General features: G+C 44.9%; 1 protein-coding gene across 2 annotated transcripts in view; it reads right to left on the reverse strand.

Moving 5' to 3' along the window:
* arhgap46a (Rho GTPase activating protein 46a) overlaps window positions 1-24150 on the reverse strand; it is a 42659-nt gene that overhangs the window by 17121 nt on the left and 1388 nt on the right. For both annotated transcript variants that reach the window (XM_083770711.1, XM_083770710.1), the window contains exon 2: window positions 11605-12117. In XM_083770711.1, the coding sequence (XP_083626837.1) occupies window positions 11605-12117 (513 nt within the window). The remainder of the gene's footprint in view (window positions 1-11604; window positions 12118-24150) is intronic.

The following is a 24150-nucleotide window of genomic DNA, read 5'->3' on the forward strand; positions in this document are numbered from 1 at the left end:
ACTAATCATTGTGTATATGCCTGCACTATACCTGCATCGAGTGATCTTGGTACATAGAAGTTGATCTATTGAAGAATCCGACAAAGTACGTAATTTTTGTTTTTGTTTTGATTGTATTGCTGTATTGTTGTACTGTTCTTTCTGCTTTGGCAATGTAAACGTATGTTTTCTCATGCCAATAAAGCCCTTTGAATTGAATTGACTACGAGCAGTGATTTGCGGGGCTACAGCCAACTATGATATGCACACGGCTGCCATATTGCCAGCAAGGTGCTACCTAGGTGCAACAAATCTGTTATTGCTTTTGTAGATTAGATGTATTTGTATGTAATTTTTTAGAAAGGATTATTTTAGGTAGATCATATTTGTATAGAAAGGCCTAACCAGGGACTGGGGTTGCAAATTAGCCTTGGCTACAAACCCATATACAATGCAACGGTTTCATGTTTTTACAACTTGATACATTGTTTTTTGTATTGTCCCTGTTAAATAAACATGTAAATAAAATAAACTTCCCATAGACAGCCCATTCATCCAAACAGAACAGTCCTATCTAATAGTATTAACCCATTCTGAACGGGCACCCATTTTGGTGTCGGCATCATGTTATGCTTTAGCTATTTAAAAATAGCAGATCTACAAGCTCATATCGCGCCACCGAGTGGCGCGATACGAGCTTGTAGGTCTGCTATTTTTGAAAAAAATCGAAGAACGACTGACATTTTTAGAATCTGATCTCAGGTCAGAATGGGTTCATCAGACCAGTGTGTGTCCGGCGGAAACCTCGTATGAATCTGATCTCAGGTCAGAATGGGTTAAATAACGTCAAACTCCCAGCTGTATGAAAAGCTTGAATTATCCTCTATCTGCAATGTGTTTGTTTAATAAAAGTATGTTATGTGCTACTCCCTGTCAAGAAATTCCTTGCAGATGATTTGTTTCTAAGTGCTGGAGTTTGGAAGTGCTCGTTGACTATCACTCAACAGCCCATGTGTACCACCTGTTTTTTTTTGCACATAATGCAGGAGGCAGCAGGAGGTTGCTTTACTGATAACGAATGCTTCCAAACCTCTGACACAAAATAATCATCTGCAAGGAATTTCTTGACAGGAAGTAGCTCATAACATAACATGTCTACGGTGGATTTTTATGAAACAAACACTTTGCCGATAGCGAGACGATAATTCAAGCTTTTCGTACAGCTGCAATGATGGTGAGTTTGACGTTATTTAATACAATTAAATATGACTTTTCTTCCAACATTTACAAGTTGGGTCAAGGATGTTCTATCCTTTATACCATTGGAGAAGCTCAGATACAACAGGTTCAAATCTCGCCAGAAATGTGTAAAGGCTTGGTCCCCTTTCCTTGAATTCACCCTTTCACTGTCTTCCGACTCACTGTCTTTTGATGATGTGTCCTAAGTGTTTTTCCTACATGTAATTTGGTTCACTGTGTAGCCCCTTAATCTAGTAAAAGGCTAATTTTATTTTATTGTATTTATTTATTTCATTTATTATTTACTACCTGTTTATTTTATTTTGTTGTTGTTGTTGTTGTCTTGTTTTGTGATGGAAACGGGGAGGGTGGGGTATATGTGGGGTTGTTTGTCTACAAAAATTTAAAATCTTATAAATAAAGTTATAAAAATATATATATATGACTTTTCCATTTGGATGAATGGGCTGTCTATGGGAAGTTGCACCTAGGTAGCACCTTGCTGGCAGGATGGCAGCCGTGTGCACATAGTCTGGTTTCCACCTACTGTTGATCTAATCCAGAGGGTCCCCGGCTAAATGATGGCTGTGTGAACAAAACGCCTGCCTGTAACTCCAAGAGTGTCCATTTGGTTTGGACTCCTTAACAGGACCTCAACGGAAACAAGTCCCCTGTCTGCCCCGGTCTCTATTCACACACTGAATGCTGCTGTGCGTAGATCGAGGATATAACCTTATGATGAGCACTTTTACTTTTTACTGTATTATCTTGTGCCTATGTCTATGCACACGCACTTTTATGACCTATCGCATAGCACTTTAAACGCCTGCACTTTAATGGTTGTGTGCACCTTTTACTCTGGTATCCGCTATGTGAACTGTTTGTTGTCTGTACTGTTTCATTCATTGTTTAATGTACTGTCTATGCTGCAACCCAATTTGCCCTTCGGCGACACTAAATAAACTTGAACCTTGAAAGAACCCAGGACTTTTTTGTGTTATCCTTTTAGCCTTAATGTCCGACTGTATTTCGTGTTATTTACATTTATGACTAATAGTATTCAATCAAAACACAACAGAATAAATGAGGCGCTAATACAAAGTATAAATTGGTCATGTGATCTATATGTATGTCGGTGGTTCTCAAAGTGTGGTCTGGGGACCCCCCCCGGGGTCCTTGAGGGATTCTAGGGGGTCGCCAGGTAAATAAATAGTAACTCTGAGAGGCTACACTGAGACTTATAAGGGTCTGTGGCCCTAAGCGCTAACGCATAGGAAACATGGGGGGGTCCTTGAAATGAAAAAGTCTGAGAATCATTACTATATGTCCTCTTCATATTCATGCTAAATGACATCAGGACCGTTAATATGGCCAAAAACAAACAAAGGAAACCCTATCCTGTGGATCGGGCTGAAATGGAACTCATTCAGGGGCCTGAGAGTGAGAAGCACTCTGCTGAGTCCAGCTCCAAGCATTGAGAGATAGGGATTTCATTGGGCTTTGTCTCTGTTGTTTGTCATTGTCCCCGCCAGGCTGGGACAGGACATAGTGTGTTGTTCCGCCCCTCCGGCATCCACACATTATGGTGTGTGTCAGCAGCGAGCGAGCGAGCAGACGCGATGAGATGATTATCACGATCACATGGGGGACGGTGGCCAACTACAACAGTAGAAGCTGTACACTGTCTTGGGTCTCACACTGAAAAGCTCCTAATCCCATTACACTGCTAGAACAACGCTCACATATTACGGAACCCCGGGTCAACCAAACAAAAGTATGAAAATACAAACCCCAACCAAAAGAGAGAGAGAGAGAGAGAGAGAGACGTAGAGAGACAAAGACAGCACAAGTGTGAGAAAATGAGGATGAAAAGACAGAACAGAGCTAGTGAGACAGAGAGGATGAGAATGTGTGTAAATGAGAAGAGGGGGGGGGGGGGGGGATTAGTCGTGGGAGAGTGCGGAGAGGGAATGAGCGGGAAGGCTGGCATTCCTCAGGGCTCGTTCAGAGGCCTCTAGGGCGTGTGTGTGTGTGTGTGTGTGTGTGTGTGTGTGGAGCCTCACACAATGCATTGCTGTGCCATCGTCACGGAGACGGCTCTCTAAACAGCAGCGATGGGGTTGAGGGTCGGGGGAGGGAGGGGAGCATAAAAACAGAGGGAAGGAGAGAGAGAGAGAGAGAGAGAGAGAGAGAGAGAGAGAGAGAGAGAGGAATCATCCTAAACAATCAAAGCAGAGGCAGTCAGGCAAAGAGGTGGTCTCTCTTATGTAACGCACGGTAGTGCTGACTGCTGACACACCACCTTGTTTGCTCTGCTTCAAGCATGAAGAAAGTTGTTTAACAAGGGTGTGTGTTGGTTGCTTGGTGCTGCGCTAGCATGCCTACCTGCTGTCAGGCATTTATCTTCTGTTTGCAAAAGGAGGGATAATACGCTGTCATCTTCTCACAGGGGATATGAATGAAAAGACATAATTACCATGAACTAAAGACAGACAAGCGACCCTACATTTTTCAGGGTTTCTCCCTTGTTTACAAAGTGATCATCTCCAGATCAGCTATTCACCCAAGTCCACACGCACGCACGCGCACACACACACACACACACACACACACACACACACACGACACGCACATTCCTAAAGGGCCTAGGGAGATATAGCTACTGAGACTTGCAGGACCAAAGGGAAATGGGAGATAAAATGAAGTTAGTGTCCTTTGGAGCCCAACTGGGTAATTCGATTGGCCCATGAGGCAGCAAATCAACTTAACGGTCAGCAAATTTCTATTAGTCTCAGCAGCTTGGGTGTCTCACGCCCATGACCAATGGCCCGGATACCTCAGACACCGCTCTGCATATCCCTGTGATACCTCAGACACCGCTCTGCATATCCCCGTGGTCAGACCGTCTCAATAACCAACTAAATATATGCAACTATGGGGGCTATGCTAGTAGCAGACGTGGTGTCATTTTCCGTCGCAAAACAAAATCCTGTGTGTTAATTTAACTTCAATTAATACTCAGGATTTTTCAGCGTTTCCTTCCTTCCTGGAATTGTTGGAAAAGTCATCAGCTGAGTCATTTGGGCAGATATAATATGGATTTGGAGGTTCTTAAATATACTGCCTCCTCCCTCTGGGAATAACTTGCTCTGAAAAACAGGGGGTTATTAATATCATCATCATCATGTGCAGGATGGGAAGAGGAAATGAGGTCACACGTACAGGCTGGGCTCTGGCTTCACAATCACCACCGAGTGAGGACCAATGTGATGAGTGAGATGTGCGTAGAAGGAAGGAAGCCGAGAAGACAAAGGAGAATTTTCTATAGACATTACTATGCCTTACTACTTACTAGCCACATCAGCAGTGTTCAAAATTAAAAATTATCTTGCTGAACAAACCGCCGCGCAAAGAAAAGCCCCACCAAGGTGCAAACTTGAAAGGATGAGCTTTCAACGACACCGATAGGCTCCTATAATGCCTGTAACTTAAGACACCTCCAAGGTTGAGAGAGCCAGCTGTCGTGAACAGCTGAACCATCGTACCTCCCTCACTCCGCTGAGCCAAGATGTCTACCAGCTGTACATATCTGTGGCACCCGAGCGGACCCACCCTGCTCGGAGAACTGGGCCCGGGCCAGAAAGGGGACCACAGGCAACCCTGGTTGTCGTTAATGAGGGAGCCAGAGGGAAAGTGAGGTAAAGTAAGAGACACACCTCTGAAATATGAACCTGTGTGTCTGCATCTGTCTGTCTGTGTGTATGAAAGCAAATCATTGCGAACGCAGTGATTGCGAACGCAGTGAGCACTAACTATGAGACCCTGCAGATCGTGTCTGTGTGTCTGTCCCGCTGTGACACCACCCGCCCGCCACCAGAGGGCGCAGCTGTAGCTAGGGTTGGGTGACGATACGAATACATCGTCAATCGCGAATATACGAATCCAATCGCCGAATATTTTTATTAGGCGATTTTTCGGGACGATTTAGCCCAATTAACCTGTAAAGTGTGAGCAGCATGTGAATCAATTTGGGCCAGCAAGCGGCCGGGTGGAAATCCCCTCCTCCCGTTATAATGGTATGCTCCCACAGTCCGACTCCCCGCACTCAGCAGTCAGCAGCATCGGGGAACGGCACTAACGGCAGCCGTAAGAGCCGAGGGAGGCTGTAGCCTACATGTTGTTTAAGCTCCGGAGTCCAGACCCATGCAGTTTAATAATATACAGTCACAACAGAATGCACACTGCTGTCTCGTGTCTCATCACAATCCCAATGCGCCACCCGTGAAGTCGGGGGAAAAAAATAAAAAACAGGCTGGTAGTGTTAGTATAGATGAAGTTAGTTCAGTGTGTTGAAACAGTAGCTACACGCTAAGCTAAGCTAACGATCCCCGAGCCTATACTGTATAGGCTCGGGCAACGTTAGCTTAGCGCTTAGCTTAGAGTTAGCGCCCCTCTGAGCCTGTGCTCAAGACTTCTCCACTGTATAGGCTCGGGGATCATCAACGTGAACGAACCCCGACACCAGCGCTGCAAAAATGGACAGATCTACAAGCTCTCAACGCGTAGCGAACGGCACTGCAAAAACAGGCAGGACGCAATGCCTTGAGAGCCTGTGGATCAGCCCGGCCGCAGGAGCTTGTGGGCTCCGCTTCGAGCCTCCGACAGACCGGTGCGCGGAGGCAAGGGAGCAAGTTACCCTGGCTGCGCAGCAGAAACAGACTGATCTACAAGCTCTCAACGCCTAGCGAACGGAGCTGCAAAAACAGGCAGCTTAAGAGCTTGTAGATCTGAGCTGTTCTCACTTTACTTTTATGACACGAATACATCGTCAATCGCCGATTCTTGGTCAGACGATGGGCGGTTGAAAAAAATTGGCATATCGCCCAACCTTAGCTGTAGCACACACACACACACACACACACACACACACACACACACACACACACACACACACACGAGCTGCATTCGCTTCCCGCGTTTGCGCGTCCTACTTGTGTTAGAAAGTTCTTCCTCAGAAACCATGATATGAAGTATCCTCCAAAGAAAAGAAAGAATTATAGCTGCTAAAGTGACACGCTGCAGAATTGTGAGTTTCATTAGGCTCTTTGCACAGCAACCATATTGGAAAGAAATTGGGTCTGAAATTGGGTCTCTTCCTTACGTCCTTCACAGATAGTGACATACTATTAATGAAGACTCTGTTCCAGTTATTGTAGTACAGTGGTTCTCAAACTTTTTTAATTTCAAGGACGCCCATAACTCTGAGAGTGTACATTTGTACATACTCTGTTCCAGTTACTGTAGTACAGTGGTCCTCAAACTGTAATTTCAAGGACCCCCATAAGAATGTACAAATAGAACAATTTGTATAGTATAGAGAGACTACAGACCAGGGTCCCCCAGGGTATATTGACCCCCCCAGGGGTTTATATACTCTATGCTAGACCCCCTCATTTTGTCCCTATAGTCTACAAGCTATTTTCACACTTGGGTTCAAGTGGTTAAGGAAAGCTACTGCAATTTCTTGTTAAAAAGAGAGAGAAAGCCAAACTATCAAAATAAAACTAAAAGAGAGGAGGTTTTGGAACGCACTCCTCTAGTTAAGAAACAAAAGCCGTATAGCTCTGTGTAATCAATGTCTATACAGTGCTATAAACATTTACGACAGAGAAAGTGAAAAGTTGACTATAAGAAACGGAGACGATGTCACTCACTGGACCAAAGACATGAGGTAATGAAAATACAACCCAAGTTTAAAAGAGTAACTTTTTCATTGTTTTAAGGGGAAAAAAACACCCCCGCCTATATCATTAAGGGCAGACTTAAAACACCATCTGGAGAGACGAGAAATGAGCTTACCATGCTTGGAGCACTGAGATAAAACAAGCCATAGTATTTCCAGTGCATATTAAAATGTTGCTGCTGGGTCCTGAGAGTGGTGGAAGATGAAAGTGTGAGAGGCTTGTGTTCGCCCTATAACCCATTCTGACCTGAGATCAGATTCATACGAGGTTTCCGCCGGGGGGACACTGGTCTGATTAACCCATTCTGACCTGAGATCAGATTCTAAAAATGTCAGTCGTTCTTCGATTTTTCAAATAATAGCAGAACTACAAGCTCGTATCGCGCCACTCGGTGGCGCGATATGAGCTTGTAGATCTGCTATTTTTAAATAGCTAAAGCACGACATGATGAAGATGAAAGTGTGAGAGGCTTGTGTTCGCCCTATAAACATGTCCTTGTGTGACTCATTGAGAATCTCTGTTTACCCGTATGAGACTCTTAATCATTTCCTAAATCAATTCAGCAAACCATTTCTCCGGGATGACTCAACGAAAAGAAAAACGAGGAAAACCTCAACACGTTTTTGTTATTATTTGGGGGTGATGGACTTCTTTGAACTCTCCAGACTAAATAAAAAATAAATTCACCCATAAATAAATACTTTGTTGAAGAGAAATCCTAAGGTTACCTCACAGCGAATTAAGAATTACGAACGATGATTCTACTTATGTCCTTGTATGTACAAAAAACGATTGGGATAGATATGCTCATTTGGGCGGCCATAACTGAATGGTTATTGGTAGAGAGCCCCCGACTCGGCCAGTCTATATCAAAGTGTCCCTGAGCGAGACCAGGGACGGATTAACCCCCACGAGGGCCCCTGGGCCGGTCATTTTGCAGGGCCCCCAGAGCACGCGACCCGCGCGTGTGTGCAACATTTGTGTTTTTCCGTGTTTTTATCATGTTTTTTGACCTAAATTTAACTAAATCAATGGCCAATGAAGGGCCCCACAGGAGCCCTTTTCAGGGCCAAGGGCCCCTGGGCCATGGCCCCACTGGCTAATTTGTCCCTGAGCGAGACCCCCCTGTGACAACACAGTCACTGTCACAGTTGCCTTTTAAAACCTTTGTAACTCAAAACACATCTTCAAAAGGTCTTCACTTTCCATTCAAATCACCTCACGAATAAGTAATAAAACATCAAAGTGGGAAGTTTCACGTTAAGCAATGAACTATCAGCGTCTGCAAAAGGTTAAATCTCTCAATTGGAGTCTGTACATGTTAAAGCTAGCTAACGATCCGGAACAACGAGTTCTAAGTGTTTGATGTCATGTCAGGCTGACTGCCTTAAGAATGAATGCAGTCAGTCTTCAGAGCAGCGCTGTATCATTACACAGGCTTAAATAAGAGGGCACATACTAGTCATTTGGTGTTCACTATATGCCAGCATAACTAGACTTCCTGCTAGAGAAAGCTCCCAGTTGACCCTGGGGACAAATGGGCTTAACTAAGGGGCTTTTCCTCCTTCTAGTGGTCCATTATGACCCTTAGACCAACCCACAGGACAATGGAGTGCTGTGACCCTCACGTGAACCACTCTGTGTCGGGGTGACTTCTGGGCTGCCGTACACTGCACTGTCATCAGCTCTTCCGCACTCCGCAGGCAGTAAACATCCACTCAAACGCAAACTATCTGCTCTAATTTCAAAGTAATTTATGAAGGCAGCCCACACACAGTGGGCAAGGGCACGCATGGCATGTGGTTCACACTCAGACATATTCCACAGGTTATCTATGGTGAAACATCATGCAGATGTTGCATGGACGATGACCCATGGTAGTAATGCCACACACGCACGTGCACACGCAGGAACGTACAAAGGTGAAATACAGTACAGATGTTACTAACGTGATGATCAGTTCCACCTTTCAGCGCCACATCATGCAAACAGATCAGTGCGCCTCTGTTCCCTCTACCCACAGCCACATGTGACACGGTTGTTTACCTCTGGAGAACAAGGTATTTTCCTGATGAGCTGCACAGGCTCAAAATCCCCAGAAATCCCCAGGACATGTGATAAGACTTGCCCAATGAGTAACAGCTTTGGACACGCATGCACGCGCACACACACACACGCGCACGCACGCACACACGCACACACACCTACAGTGTACAGTACAGAGTACACTCCCTGCTTTTACACACGTTAAGACAGATATGAACCTTTGCGGATACAAAGAGCGAGAAGGGAAGATGACTCATCCAACCAGTGCATAAGATAACACAGATGGTCTGTTGTTGGAAACTTTAGAAACACGTCCACCTATTATGATGACCACTCCTCCTTTATTTATAGAGTGAAAACTAAAGGGAATGGAACAAACGGGACAAAGCAATGGAACAAACGGGACAAAGAAAGAGCCCTATTGGGTTTTTTTTGTGGGTTTTTGAAATAGATTCACAAACTAAATGTTCCCATTTCTGTTACAATTCTTTAGGTAAAATGTAAGGAAAGAATGGGAATAAATGATCTTGCTAGGAATTGTTTAAAATAATGGATAAAAATGAAAAGGTTATCACTTAAAATAGAGAAATGTATGTGACTGACAAAAACACCTCCAGTAAATCAAACAGGACAATAGCCTCTTGGAAGACTGACAACAGTTAGTTCAACTAGACGATGTCTTTCACCCTTATTCTCATAACCACTGACTCTTGTCATTATCAATAAGCGTGTTGGCTAACTAATGAAGAGCACATATCCTCGCCGTTCCTCCCTGACCCCAAACATGAGACCACTGAGTTTGTTTTCATCCATTTGGAGCCGTCACATTCCAGCTTCTCTCCGCCTTGCGTGATGGTTTCTAATTACTTGCTAAAGAGGATGGCCAGTGAAAATGAGCATGGCCATATGGCTGAGTGAGGTATCAAGCTACTTGGGCGCTCAATCCTCCTCATCTCAGGAACACAGCAGGCCATTGTGTTTTGGGGAGAAGAGAGAAGGAGACGCTTTTGGAAAGGTTGAGTCATTGGGGATGAACAGAAACAGAGTTTAGAACTCCCACACCCTGGGGGTTAAAGCACAGAGTCTCCTGAAGTGGTTTTGAACAGCCTGGGCTGAACAATTAATTTTCCCATTTACCTTCATGTAATCCCAGGAGGTTGGGGGCAGGGTCAAAGGTGAGACTTGGGAAAAAAAAGTCTGATCAGCAAGGATTCAAGGAACCAAGGGGAACTGTTAAAGACGGCTGGCAGTTCTGCATCTTATTAAACACAGACAGCGACACTCGCTCACATGTCTCTCATGTGTTCTGCTTATGCACACATACACAACATGATGCAGTTCTTTCAAAACCCTGAGTTGAGAGGCCATGCAGCCGTGCTCCAGGTCCATGGTGGTTTAAGTTAGTCATTGATTAGAGGTGTAGTATAGTCTCTATTAATGGCCAGCGCGGTCTAGGGTTGTTTTAGGAAAATGAAATGAGCGTATAAGTTCCAGAGCAGCATGAAGCCGAGAATATGGACACTAAAGACAGCTCTGATGGCCCTGGGCCAGGGGAAATAGAAGTGGCATGCATGGAATCTGACTGGGAGGGAGATATGGTGGTTAAGACCAGGCCACAGCGCTGAGCACATGATGGGGTCTCTTGAATGACTTACTGTGTTAGGGGCTCCACTCCACCATGCACACATGCAAGAGGGGAAATGTTATGCCCTACACACTACAATATGACTGCAAGCACGCCTTCCCATTTGGTAGCGATTTGCTGAAATTGGCGAGCACGGTTCACAGACCATGCTATGGAAATGCAGGGCATGTGGATCGCTAAGATAAGCGAGAATGAAAATAGTGATCTGGAGATCAGCCTGACTGATCAAAAGTAAAAGTAATCCAGTTCTCATATCCCAAGCATTTGAAAGTCATTACAAGTCACTGTGCCACATGCATGTGATGACTATCACCTTCCAGCCCCTTATTTCCCCATAATAAGATCCCTTAATAATTCAGCTCAATTCCCCTTTTCAGCTTTTCACATGGTAAAATAAATGGTAAAAGGTGCATTTATATAGCACATTTTATCCAAGGCACTTTACATATATTGTGCATTACATTCACACATTTGCACACACATTCATACGATGGTGGAGGAAACCGTGCAAGGCACCAGCCTGCTCATCGGGAGCAATTAGGGCACCTGATGGAGGGGAAAGGAACTGGTCGGAATAACGTGTTCCTTCCACGCGCTACGTCTGGCCGGGGAAACTCCCCCCTGTCAGGTGAAAAGAAGCAGCTTGGACTCCTCATGCATAGAAGGAACTAAGCATGAGGTCAGGTTGGCAGAGGAAGTGTAGCGCCCAGGATTATATTAGATAATTTACACTGAAAATGGGTTGCAAAATCGTGTGATAATTTATTTTTTATTTTTTTATAAAAAAGTAGGGCTTGCTCAAGGACATTTCAACACTAACTCTGGGGGAGCCCTGGGATCGAACTGGGAACCTTCCGGGTGCCATGTGGCCACTTTCCCCCTGGGCCACTGCTGCCCCGCACAGTAGACCAAACCATGGTCTGTTTGTAACATCTAGGGTCTCAGACGTACCTCTGTGAGTCTTTGCTGCTCTCTGTGCTGCGCTCAGAGCTGCTGCCATCTCCCTGCGACCTGCTGTCTGCCACAGCCAGCTCCAGCTCAGTGTCACCAGTCTCTTTCTCGCTGGTCTCCTGGTCTCTGGAACTGGTCGCCTCTCGCTCTGGTTCGGCCAGCGGGGTCTGCCGCCCCTGGCTTCCCACGCTGCCTATGCTCCCTGTGGTGCTGTGGTGCTGCCTGTCCGAGTCCCCCGCAGCCTGCTTGGCTTCGGTGCAGCGTTTCATGGCCTGTAGTTGGGACAGGGGCACTATATCTCCACCCTGGGGCCGGTGCCAAACGGTCCGGCGGCCAGACGAGTTGTAGTAGTAGAAGCGGCCACTGTGGGGGTCAAAGAGCTCCCACCACTGGTTGCCGTCGGCCTGGCGGACAGGGGCACCCAGCGGGGGTTCCCAGCCGCACTCGCCAGTGGCCAGGTTCACGTACATGCGCTCCCGAGAGCGAGGCTCCAGGATCTCCACCCAATCAGCGCTGAATGAGAAGAAAGAAAGGATTTTGTCGTTAGGACAGACTAGCCAAAGGAAATTAGACAAAGACACTGACAAAAACATTCACAACAGGGTAGCGGTGTATATATATGCTCAACTGGTCATCAGGAAGACATGCTGTAAACAGCTCACGCTGTTCAGCAGACTGAGAAGCATGCAAAGGCCTAGCTCTGTCCATATGGACAGAGTGTAAAAATGTTTGTGTGTCCCTCCCTCTACGGTATTGTGTGCGTGTCAGCCGTGATGACGTCACCCCCTTGGCTGACAGCAGAGCAGCAGGAGCAGCGCTATCTATGCGAGCGCTCTCTGACCAAAGGAGACAGGTGGACACACTCAGCAAGAAACCAACAGCAGTGCCAGAGCAGGGGCCCAGATCAGAGGGGCCTGAAGAGAAGCCATCCGTTCGTAGGTTCCACTAATTCAGTGGTTCTCAACCAGTGGCCCAGGGACCGCCAGTGGTCCTCGAGGGTGTTCCAGGTGGTCCCCAGCTAAATGATGGGAGAGTGCTAACGAAATGGACCCTTCGAGATCTTCAAATCTTCACAATTTGAGAGAATTGTTATTTTTGCCTGTTATCTCTCCCATATATAGTGTTGGAGCTGAGAGGCTAAATCTCATCAAATGGTGGTCCATGGCTCAAATGCAGAATAAATAATGGGCCTTGATGTGAAAAAGGTTGAAAACCACTGCCCTAAATCAACCAGCATACAGCGATTGGCACTTTAAACAGTGGTTAACCAAAACTAACGCTGTGAAACACACACAAACAATTCAAAATCAATTGAAGGCTTCATGGGATGTGTAATTGATAGAAAATATGTCATGTTTTACTACTTGTACTCCAGTAGCCTACAGAACCAACTCAGGTCCAGTTTACCAAATCTATCTTTAAATGGTTAAATTAATAGATTGCAAATGAATGATACCATGCCAAATCCTGGGACTTGTGCTGTACCAATATTATATAAGAGTCAAAGTAAAAGCGTGACAAAGCAGCTTGTGCTGTTGTTGGAGATGTTTCTGTATATCCAGGTCATGCTATCCTTTTAGAGGGCTACATTATGTCTCCTTGATCTAGTTCCCTAATGCAGAGTGTCCTAACTGTGCCAGCCAATGCATGTGGGAGAACAATTTAGAACAGTCGGAGAGAGGCCTTTTGCTGTGCTAAGCACCATGTAAGTTACAGCAGGCATAGAGGGAGGACAGCAAACAGGACACAGAGATAGAGGCAGAGTACGAATGTTCAGAGTGGACTTTAAGTATCCAATATATCACAACATTCCCTTTCTCTCTGCCTGTAATGACCACTTGTGGGTCTGGCGTTGTTAGGACTTTTCATCTTTGCTGCCTGTCATCCATCCAACTCTGGCCTAGTGTCTTTGAAAGAACAAGGTTAAAGGCAGAGATTACTAGCGTTACAGTATTATGCCTTGGAATCTGGTTATTTTCCCAGCGTGCTCATCATAGAGAAGCTCTTTGCTTCCTCTCTCCCACCAGTATGGGACACAAGCCCACTGTCCAAGCAAAGTATGGGACACAAGCGCACTGTCCAAGCGACCCGTGGTGATGAGAGGGCGCAATGCCCAGCATGGGCAACCCAGAACTGTACCCACACATAGTTCACCAAATACCCACAATCGTGTCTTGTGTGCTTGCCAAGTCAACCTTGCGCCTTGCCCTCCACACCCAGGAATAGAACCAGCATTGCAGCATAGTGCCAGCTGGGTCTGCCAGGGTTAGCATGTTTGTGTTTTGAGTAGAAAACCTGCTTGGAACAATCTGTCATCTGTAATCTCTACTTTGGAGTGGCACTTTACTGGGCAAGGCTATGAGGACGGAAGAGGACAAAGCGTCATCTCTACAGCCAGCATTAGCTCCAGACTCTCCCCTTTATCCTTCAACAGCCAGGTAAATACTGCACCCCAAAGCACACGGAACTGGAGCCCACTGACGCACCCCCTATGTGTCAGTGGGCCAATGCTGGGTGGCCATCTGAAAACCTGCTTGGAACAATCTGTCATCTGTAATCTCTACTTTGGAGTGGCACTTTACTGGGCAAGGCTATGAGGACGGAAGAGGACAAAGCGTCATCTCTACAGCCAGCATTAGCTCCAGACTCTCCCCTTTATCCTTCAACAGCCAGGTAAATACTGCACCCCAAAGCACACGGAACTGGAGCCCACTGACGCACCCCCTATGTGTCAGTGGGCCAATGCTGGGTGGCCATCTGGCCCCGTCACTCACACCAGTCTTACACAGACACGGATAGAGCTCTGCCACGGTCCTTAGGAGACGGTCCACATGACTCTGTGGTTTTAATGTCACATTCTTCAAGAATGTGACTCTTTTCTCTCTTTTTTTTTATGACTTTCTTGGCATTGGCTGTCCTTTAAAGGGCAAGAACACATTGGTAGAGGATTGGGTTGTGTAGTTACCTTGCCAAAGGTTGGACAAGAGGCTCAGGAGGAGCTCTTTCAGCCCATAAACAAACCAAGCTGATTCTAGCTGATGACTATAGAACATCACCAAACCCTGAATGGAGAGGCCTAACTTGCCTAAGTGGTCAATATACCCACACAAATACACACACAAGCTTTTATTCCATTGCTGCCCCGGCATTCTAAAGACACACACACACACACACACACACACACACACACACACACACACACACACACACACACACACACACACACACACACACACACACACACACACACACACACACACACACACACACACACACACACACACACACACACACACACACACACACACACACACACACACACACACACACACACACACACACACACACACACACACACACACACACACACACACACACACACACAGAGAGAGAGAGAGAAAAACAGATCTCTGCATGCTGGATTCCTTTCAAGTCATGTGTTTACCATTTACAATATTGTATAAGACAGCATTACACCTCGGATTATTCACAGCAACCGTAACACTTGCACTTCAAATGAACCGAGTGCTGCTATGCTAACCTGTGCAGTAAAAACACCAAAAGAGGGAAAAAACCGGTTAGACATGCGCAATATATACTGTATGTGGAACCGCTATGGCTGACCTTTGAGACCGGCGCAGAGTTGCATAAGGACCTTTCCTTCTGGGTAAATAAACAGCAGTTAGTGCACTGCTGGGATCAAGCCCCGCTGGGGTTTTGTTGACACCAGCAGATAAGCAGGAAGACAGACCGGTGTTCAGCTTCCATAGATTCTGGGAACATCACTTCTGGGAGTACTTACATAAGATTAAAAAACCTCCTTTAACACATTCTGACCTGAGATCAGATTCATACGAGGTTTCCGCCGGACACACACTGGGTCTGATTAACCCATTCTGACCTGAGATCAGATTCTAGAAATGTCAGTTGTTCTTCGATTTTTTTCAAAAATAGCAGACCTACAAGCTCGTATCGCGCCACTCGGTGGCGCGATATGAGCTTGTAGATCTGCTATTTTTCAATAGATAAAGCATAACATGATGCTAACACCAAAATGGTTGCCCGTTCAGAATGGTTTAAACAGGCATGTTTTAATCCTTTATCTACCTTACTTTATTGTGGAAAATTTGTGTGAAGATGCTATAGTAGTTAGTTTCCAGTTTTTTTGTAACGCAAATTGAGACTATGATTCATAATTTCAGATCATTTCTGAATTTCATTGTTAATTTCTTTGATACTGTATACAAATATTTACTAATACAACAAATGCTAATGCTGAGCTCTGTATGTAAACCCAACTTTTCTATGGGTGGACATTTGCTCACGGATGCGACAGGGAGACCGGGCATCATGTTATGCTTTAGCTATTTAAAAATAGCAGATCTACAAGCTCATATCGCGCCACCGAGTGGCGCGATACGAGCTTGTAGGTCTGCTATTTTTGAAAAATCGAAGAGCGACTGACATTTTTAGAATCTGATCTCAGGTCAGAATGGGTTAATCAGACCAGTGTGTGTCCGGCGGAAACCTCGTATGAATCTGATCTCAGGTCAGAATGGGTTAAAGCGGACTCAAGCATGTGGCGGGGGGGTGGGGGTGGGGGTAGACCACCGAGAGAAGCCCTTTAGAAGAAGAGGTTCTTATGAGTGGTCTTGCACCGGCCCCTCAGCACCTTCAGTAAACACTGGATAGGATGGAGTGCAGAGATGAAAAATAGGACATCAGCTATGTGAGAGGTAAACTAACACCATGTTTAGAAGCGACTGGAAAAGAAATATTGGCCTCTCAAAGGGCTATTTTACAGATAAAGTTACCTCGATACTGAGTCCCATCAGTATTATGTTCAATGTGTGTTTTGGAATAAAATGCTTTGTTTTGATTTAGGATTCCTACAATCAATTTACATGCAAGTATAATTATCCCATTCCAAACTGAGGTTTTGACTTTTGAGTCACATTTATGTTCCATCTAAAAGTGATCTTTTTATGGAACTCTTATCACAACATTATACTCATGCTGACAGTGCTCGAATGACAAAGGCTACTAATGTATGAACTACAGTAGCTTTGGTTTAAGAGCTCCTATGACTGTTTCGTTGTCATTCTGTTACTGATAACACATCTCACTGCTCTCGAATTTCATTACAGGAGTTTTCGTGTCCCATTTGGGTCAAGGAGACATTTCAGTAGGCAATGCTTATTCCTTATTTTTAGAATTTTAGTGACTAAATATAAGGCAAGCCAAATGGTGAAAAATATACTTGAGAACACAAAGAACACGTGACTGAGGTCTACTCTGGACGAAAAACAAGGAGCCAAAAACTGACATATGGATGGATGCGTAATACACATATCATATGCACAACTGTAACACAACCACACCCACACAGAAGCTATTCTGTTTCTCCCAGTCCCAGTGTGCCAGAAGTCTCCTTGTGAAGAAAAGAATATACTCTATCATTCACAATTTACAGTTAGCTCCAAAAATAACTGCAGATCTGAGAATGGTTTCCCAGAGTGAGGGAAACAACAGCAGTGGCTCATGGAATCTGCCCCATTGTTCTAAACCAACCCCAAAGTGTAAATGGCACTTTCCCAGCAACGGAAAACATAGAGAAACTGGACAATGCATTGTCTGGGAATAAAGCAGCCTTCTGTTATTGTTCAGCTTCGGCTTTCAATCAATCTCAAATACCGGTGAGGCTGTTGATTCCAGAAGAAAGATATAAACTACAGGGTAAAAAGTAGTAGCTTAACTTTTTGACCAGACAGGACATGAGTAAGTGCAGCTTTTTATCTGACAATCTCGTCATGGCTCAAGCCCTCCTTAGTGCCTCAATGACACTGTCTGGTGGATAGATAAGAAGCTCCTTCAGTAATTATGCCAAATGGAGGCATTATTGCAATCATTCGTCTCTAAATTCGGTCATTCGGTCATAGGGCAGTTAAGCTGGCGTTTTCCATTTAGTGCTCTTGTAAAGTCACCTCTAACCTCTCCTAACAACAGACTATTCTGAGCTGGCCTCTGCAGTCTCAGTCTGTAACTGTCCGGGGTGGACCCAGGCATCCTGGCCTTTCACACAGGGCCTGCCATTCATTTCATCTAAGAAACATTAGCGCTCTGTTCACCAACCACAGCAACCAAGTGCCAAAGTATGCCTGGCTGGTTTATTTACAGACCTGCCATTTCCTATTTCAAGACATAAAACATCCTTTCTTCTCATACTAGTATTTAAAATAAAAGAAATTTTATTCATACTCACCACCTTGCAGGTTTTAAGAGAAACTTAATTGAATGCAAGTACGCCAGAATCACTCCAAAATCGTTGTAATCCCCAGAAAGACCATTTTCTAAGAACAATTTGCTCTCACTGAGTAACCATGGGGGCATGGACCTCGATATAATAATGTACAATAATACAAGTAGGAGTCTTCCAACGTCAGACTTTAGTCTGAATATGTATTAGCAACGTACAAAGTCTATTCAGCGTTGCCGCTAGGCAACCCGCTTATCTAAATATTGTAAAACAAGAGAAGGGACATGGACCAACTACTGAGTACGCATGGCAGTAGCACCAGTAGCTGAGCCTGTGACTAACACAAAATGTAACCGGCATAAACCTGGCACAATGTGTGCGTTGTGGACACGCTTCCCCAGTCCACTGGAGTGGAACAGAGAAATCGTTCTAGAATGTGTCACACCATCAATGGCTCTGACAGCAGTGAAAAGGATTGTAACAAATAAAAGGGGCTGTGTGTTACACGAGTACACACTGACAACACAATTAGGCCGTTTAGTTTATGGAATATAGGAGAACGCAAATTTTAGTGCAAATTTCACATCAAATTCTGCCATCGTTAATGATCCCTGGAAGCCTAAAATAAGCCAGTCCAGTATCTGTTTGGTGGTGGCGGTGCCCCATCGTCATTTTGCAGGGCTGAAAGTCTAGTGGTCTCCCACAACCCCACCCATGCAGCCAAGAACAATCTGAGGGAGAGGCGAGAGTGCACGTTTCAGATGACAGAAAAAAACAAAAAAAACATGCACCTGTCATACATGCATTCTTACGCTCTTTTGTTTAACACCTCTTGTTCCAAGGGCAATGGGTCACATGGCCCCAATATACAATTTGTTTGTGTGGTGGGTGCGTGTGTATATAATTTAGCACCTAACAAACCCAACAACAGGTGTGCACTGCAGGGTCTGTTACAAAGTAATTGACCTCTGCCAGTCCAGTGAGTCTTGCTATACATACAAACTGCAGCAATTAACATAAAGTTATGCTGGTGTTATAGAACACTGAACACTTCTTATCTTAAAGGGATTGTGACATTAAAAAAAAGGTTTTGGAATTGTTCTTGTTTTTTTTAGGTTTCCTAATCTTAATTGCACCCAAAAAACATGAACTTTTAACATTCAGTAGATTTTCTGTGATCTGGGGTTTTCTGGCTCAAACAGGTGCTCTGATTTGCCGGCAGTAAGTGACATCACTTACTGCAAATCCCATATATGTCAATGGGATTTGCCAGCAGATGTCACTGTTTCACTGTGTTGCCTGTTTTCATTGTAGCTCAAAAGGCCCAAAAAACCCCAAAGAAAACTTCAGACCACAGAAAATCCACTGAATGTTCAAAGTTCAGGTTTTTTGGGTGTAATTGAGGTCATAAAACCTAAAAGAAAAAAGAAAAAGAAAAATAAATGAAAATGAATGTCATAAAACCTTTAACATGCTTCTTAAATTGGAGGGCTGGATGCTGCATGCCTCCTTTGAACTTATGGCCTGTAATGATAAATACCCTTACATGTCTTCCTCTCTAGATAACTATGGTTGTTGATTGATAGTGATACACTACGGTGTTGAGTCAGAGGACGTATAATATCTTTCAGATATGGGGATACCTACAGTATGGGCAACGTTAGCCAGGCACAGAAACCATGATGGAAAAATTATTTCCTTCATCCAGCCTATTGACAATGTATGAGGAATTCAATGAATGTAAAATGTAATATATGAAAAATGCAGCCCTTTTTGTTTTTTTTGTCTCTTGCTTTGTTTTTTCCTTTTTCCTTTTTGTACATTTTTCTTTCCTGTTTGTTGTCATTGTCTTTTTTTCTGTGGAAAGTGGAAAAATAAATAAAAACATATTATCCACTTTCGTATTCTACACCAAGATTCAAAGGCATTGTTTTTATTAACCGATAAATGACCAATAATGAGCTGAACTACACCTGCCCAGGAACCTGTGGCACTTGGAAAAGCCGACTGGACTGTTCAACGCTATTTCAGCAGGTTGTCATACTCTATTATCCACCCTTCCTGTGCCCGTCAACTCCCCCCAGCTAGCAGTTGTCAATGTCCATTCCTCACATGTCCTCCGCTGACATTGGGAAACGGGTGCTGGGGTCGTTTTTCACCAGGGCTATGTCAGGCATGATAGCGCAGGTCTTATGTGAGCTGACCAAAGGCTTGGGTACAGACAGACAGGCCGGCAGGAGAGGCAGAGTGCCAAAAGGCAGGGAAGAAACAGTCAAGAGGAGGCCACATGCCTGGCAGGGAGAACGAGGCCATGGCAGAACGATAAAGAACTCATTCTGTTCATCTCCACAAGCTCTGATCTGCTTGGCCAGCAGTCTAACCTCATGTAGATACATACACGCTACTTTTTGCACATTATGTCTAACCTCATATACTGTACATGCCTGCACCTTTTTATGCTATATGACTATGTATGCTATAAACTGATTTATTTCTATTTTGACCTGGTTCTTTCCTGATTTTCTCTGCTTGCTCTCCCTTTCTCTGCCCCAAGTTAACGGAACTTGATTCTTGTTCTGAGTCTGACAGATATGACCGTAACAAGCTGTTGAATTGCCATGCTAAACTTTTGCACCATCAAAGAAAGTCCAACCTGATGATCCGTCCTTAAACTGAAATAAGTAATCTGGCCAAGTATCATGTTTGAACACAACAGTATCAATAACAGTCCCGAGTCACTTGTGTCAGTGTGCAAACCTAAAACTCTGGGAACCCGACGGTCCGGTTTGGCCTTTGTGCTGTATAAGGTGTGCCAAATGTTGGGGTCTATTTGAACACAAAATCTGTGGGAAGTGGACATTCCACAACCTGCTGATTTGTTCCATGCAGCACAACTTGCCATCGCAGTGTAAAACAAACTTTCTGACTTCCTGTGTAAAGGACATACATTTGGGCAACAGATCACGCCCCATCATGGGAAATGTTGGGGAGTTTCTTGTTCAAACAATTTCCAAATTGATATTGTAAAAGAAAATGCCAAATTAAAACATATATACTGCTTTTTCACATTATTTGAATTTCCAGTGATCAAATTGATGTGTTGCTTTAATAGGTTGACCATGTCCCAATGAAGTGAGTTAAGAAGACTTCAGAGAAACATTGAATTTTTGTATTTTCTTTGTAGGTACCTAGCCAAAAGGCTCACAGTACAATGACTTAACTCAATATGCATTACAAAGCAGGTGAAGTGCATCCTTTGTAAATATCTGTGATGGCAAAAGAACAATGGACGCCTTTGTCAGATCAACAGGGCAGACTTCATTCAACGAGAACTATCTTCTGCCTTCCCACATAGTTGGCCAACCAATCACTGAAGCGGGGGGAGGAGCTAGGGACATCAGGGCGGTGTGCGTGGTGACCTGCCTCAGCAGCTGCCCTTATCCAGAAGTAGAGACAGTTTCCCCCTCTCTTGGCTCTGGATTAGACCGGATCTCAGGGCTGTTCCGGCAATGTCAGCATTTACAGTCTTTCCCAAGCAGATTTCCAATGACCAATATTACAATGCCAGGATGACTGGCTCACTGCTCAGGTTTATCGCAATGCTCAATGTTTATCCTCACTCACGGCAACAAACTGTTTCTTCATAAAGTGTGTGAAATCATGGTGAGAAACATTTTTGTTCAGGAACGAACACGAACACCTCAGATTGAGATATCCTATTCTTTGCACTCTGCCTACAAACTAATCTCAGAGAAGAAGCAATGCCCTGGCCTGTGGTCTCTGTATGGCACAATTGTCTTGCCCCCACACACACACACACACACGTGACACTAATGCAGCAGTATTATTCAGTGGCCATGCTGGAAACTTCCGGCCCCCTCTTTGCTCCACGTAGAACAGTCTGTGTTTGTCTGAGACGAGAGGCAGCAAACAGACTGAGCACTCAATAAATCCCCTTTATATAGAGGGCGACTCCGGCCAACAGTGGCATGTCCATCCCTGCTAAAAAGTCCTACAGCACATAGGCCGTTTCCAGGTCAGATAAGCCTTCAGTTGAGAGGGACAGCATGTGCAGGAGACATGAGGCCGCTGAGGACGGGGTGTTTACTGCGTAAAAGGAAGCTCTCTCTGGCCACACAGTGCACCAGCTGTCAGGAATTGGAAACAATGGGGTCACTTGTCCAAACAAAAGAGACAGATGAACTGATTATGGGTGAATTGTGATCAACAGCCCTTAATGTACATTGTCCAATCTACCTCGTCAGATCACTTAGGGTCAAAAGGGCATTCTCTGCAGTGAGTGGTTTAATAAACGCTGTGTCACTGACTCGCTGCCTGGACACTGGACACTGGTTCGACCATCTGCTTTTTTTATTGACCCGTTCCAACTGTGACGAGCGGCTGTCTGCATCTTCATTTTGGAGTTGGGAGCACCACCAGCCTCCCCCACCCCCTGCTGACAAGACAAATGAGGCCAAAAGTCTCAACCCAGTACAGGGTGAGCATGCAGGGAGGTCAGGAGGGGGTCCGTCCGTCGTTCCGAGGAGACTCGCAGGAAAGAAACATCTTGATTGTCCCCTAGAGGAAACAAGGCTGCTGACGATGCTAGTTCCACAGGGGCTGGGAAATCAATAGACACCTTATGAAGATGTTAACTGAGTATGTGGGGCCGGGGTAGGAAAATTACCACCAGCCACAATCCATTTTGGTTTGAAATATTTCGGTTGGAAAAATCCCTTTCCTGGATAGGACTGAGGGGAAGAGAGAGAGAGTGTATGTGTGTGTGTGACATTTTCAGGGTTTTTAGGGTGGGGGGGTTATCATCTTTTTGACCTAACTTTAACACAGTCAATGACCCAGGAGCCCTTGTCAGGGCCTCAAACCCAGTACAGTGTGGTCCCGTTTTCCCAAAGGGCCCCTGCGAGCCAAGGTCCCCTGGGCCCCGGCCCCGTGTGTGTGTGTGTGTGTGTGTGTGTGTGTGTGTGTGTGTGTGTGTGTGAAACGTATGTCTTCTCATGCCAACAAAGCTCATTTGTGTGTTTGTGAGGGGGGGGGGGGGGCTTCACAGTGCAGAGACAGATTAACATTGTGTTAATTACAGCAGACTGCAGTGGAGGTGTCAAAATGGGTCACTGGTTCAGCATGCTGATATCCCCTGACGCCTCTCTGGAATTCAGGCCTTAGAACAGGCCTTTTCAGAAACGATCATGGATGACTCAGACATTCTCAACCAGCCAACACTACAGAAGATAACACTGCAGGTCTGCAACACTACTGTGAGCAATGATCAAGATTGAACACTTAAAATCAGGTTAGAACCAAGTGGACAAGGTCAAGGAGTTAAGCTAGGCCTTTTATCCGCTATACAAGAGGGATTTCAGATGTCAGAGGTTAAATGACGGCATTGGCAGACAAATGTGGTTGGACAAATCATATAGAAGCCCTGTGTCATCTTTGTGGCAAGCCATGAGACAATAACAGTGATCTTCTAGGGTGTGATCAGGATTACAGTAAATGGCATGGAATAATGGATGCGAAGCTCGAAAACAGGAAGCAAAGTGGTGCGCCGAAAACGACTCAAACAGTGGAAAAGAAAGGCTGAAATGTCCATCCATAGATCTTTTGTCATAGTTTCAACCCATCACAAACCTGAGGGAGTGATTGGTACAAGGGCACAAGGTTCAAAATCACACTTCCTCTCAATGGACCAATCAAAGCCATGAAAGCCATGTCCTGCCTTTGCACCGTCCTTGTCAAAAACTGACTTCAAACCAGGATAACCTTGCCTGGGGAATGCAGTGTTTTGTTCCCTTTTGTTCAGTCTACCATTGTGAGCCAGTAGAGTAAACAGTAGGACAACGTCCTATTGTCAGGCGTCTTCGGAGCTCACACAGACACCCCAGTCTAAACTAAGAAAAATAACATGAGCCAGTCAGGATCATGAAATTGACTAAATTTAGGACCGTAAAACAAGGATGCATTGTCCACTTTAGTGCTGGTCACTTCTGATACGGTTTAACTTCTGAATAGTTGAACCTCATAGAAGCTCTTCCATTTGGTCTTGCTTGTCTCATTCAATTGTAAAATGTTTGGCCTCAAGATATAGAATTTATGATAGTGGTAGCACTCAACTGAAGAAGTGAATGCATGGGGTGTGCCGGACCCGGTGGTAGCTGACTGGATATAGTGTGTCAACCACATAATAGCAACGTCCATGGTTCAATCCCAACTTGTGTTTCATGTATTTCTCTCTCTCTGTCCCTAGCTTCTTCTCTCTCTACTACTATCTG

Source organism: Protomyctophum parallelum, assembly GCF_964188405.1.
Source record: "Protomyctophum parallelum genome assembly, chromosome: 8".
Taxonomy (NCBI): Eukaryota; Metazoa; Chordata; class Actinopteri; order Myctophiformes; family Myctophidae; genus Protomyctophum; species Protomyctophum parallelum.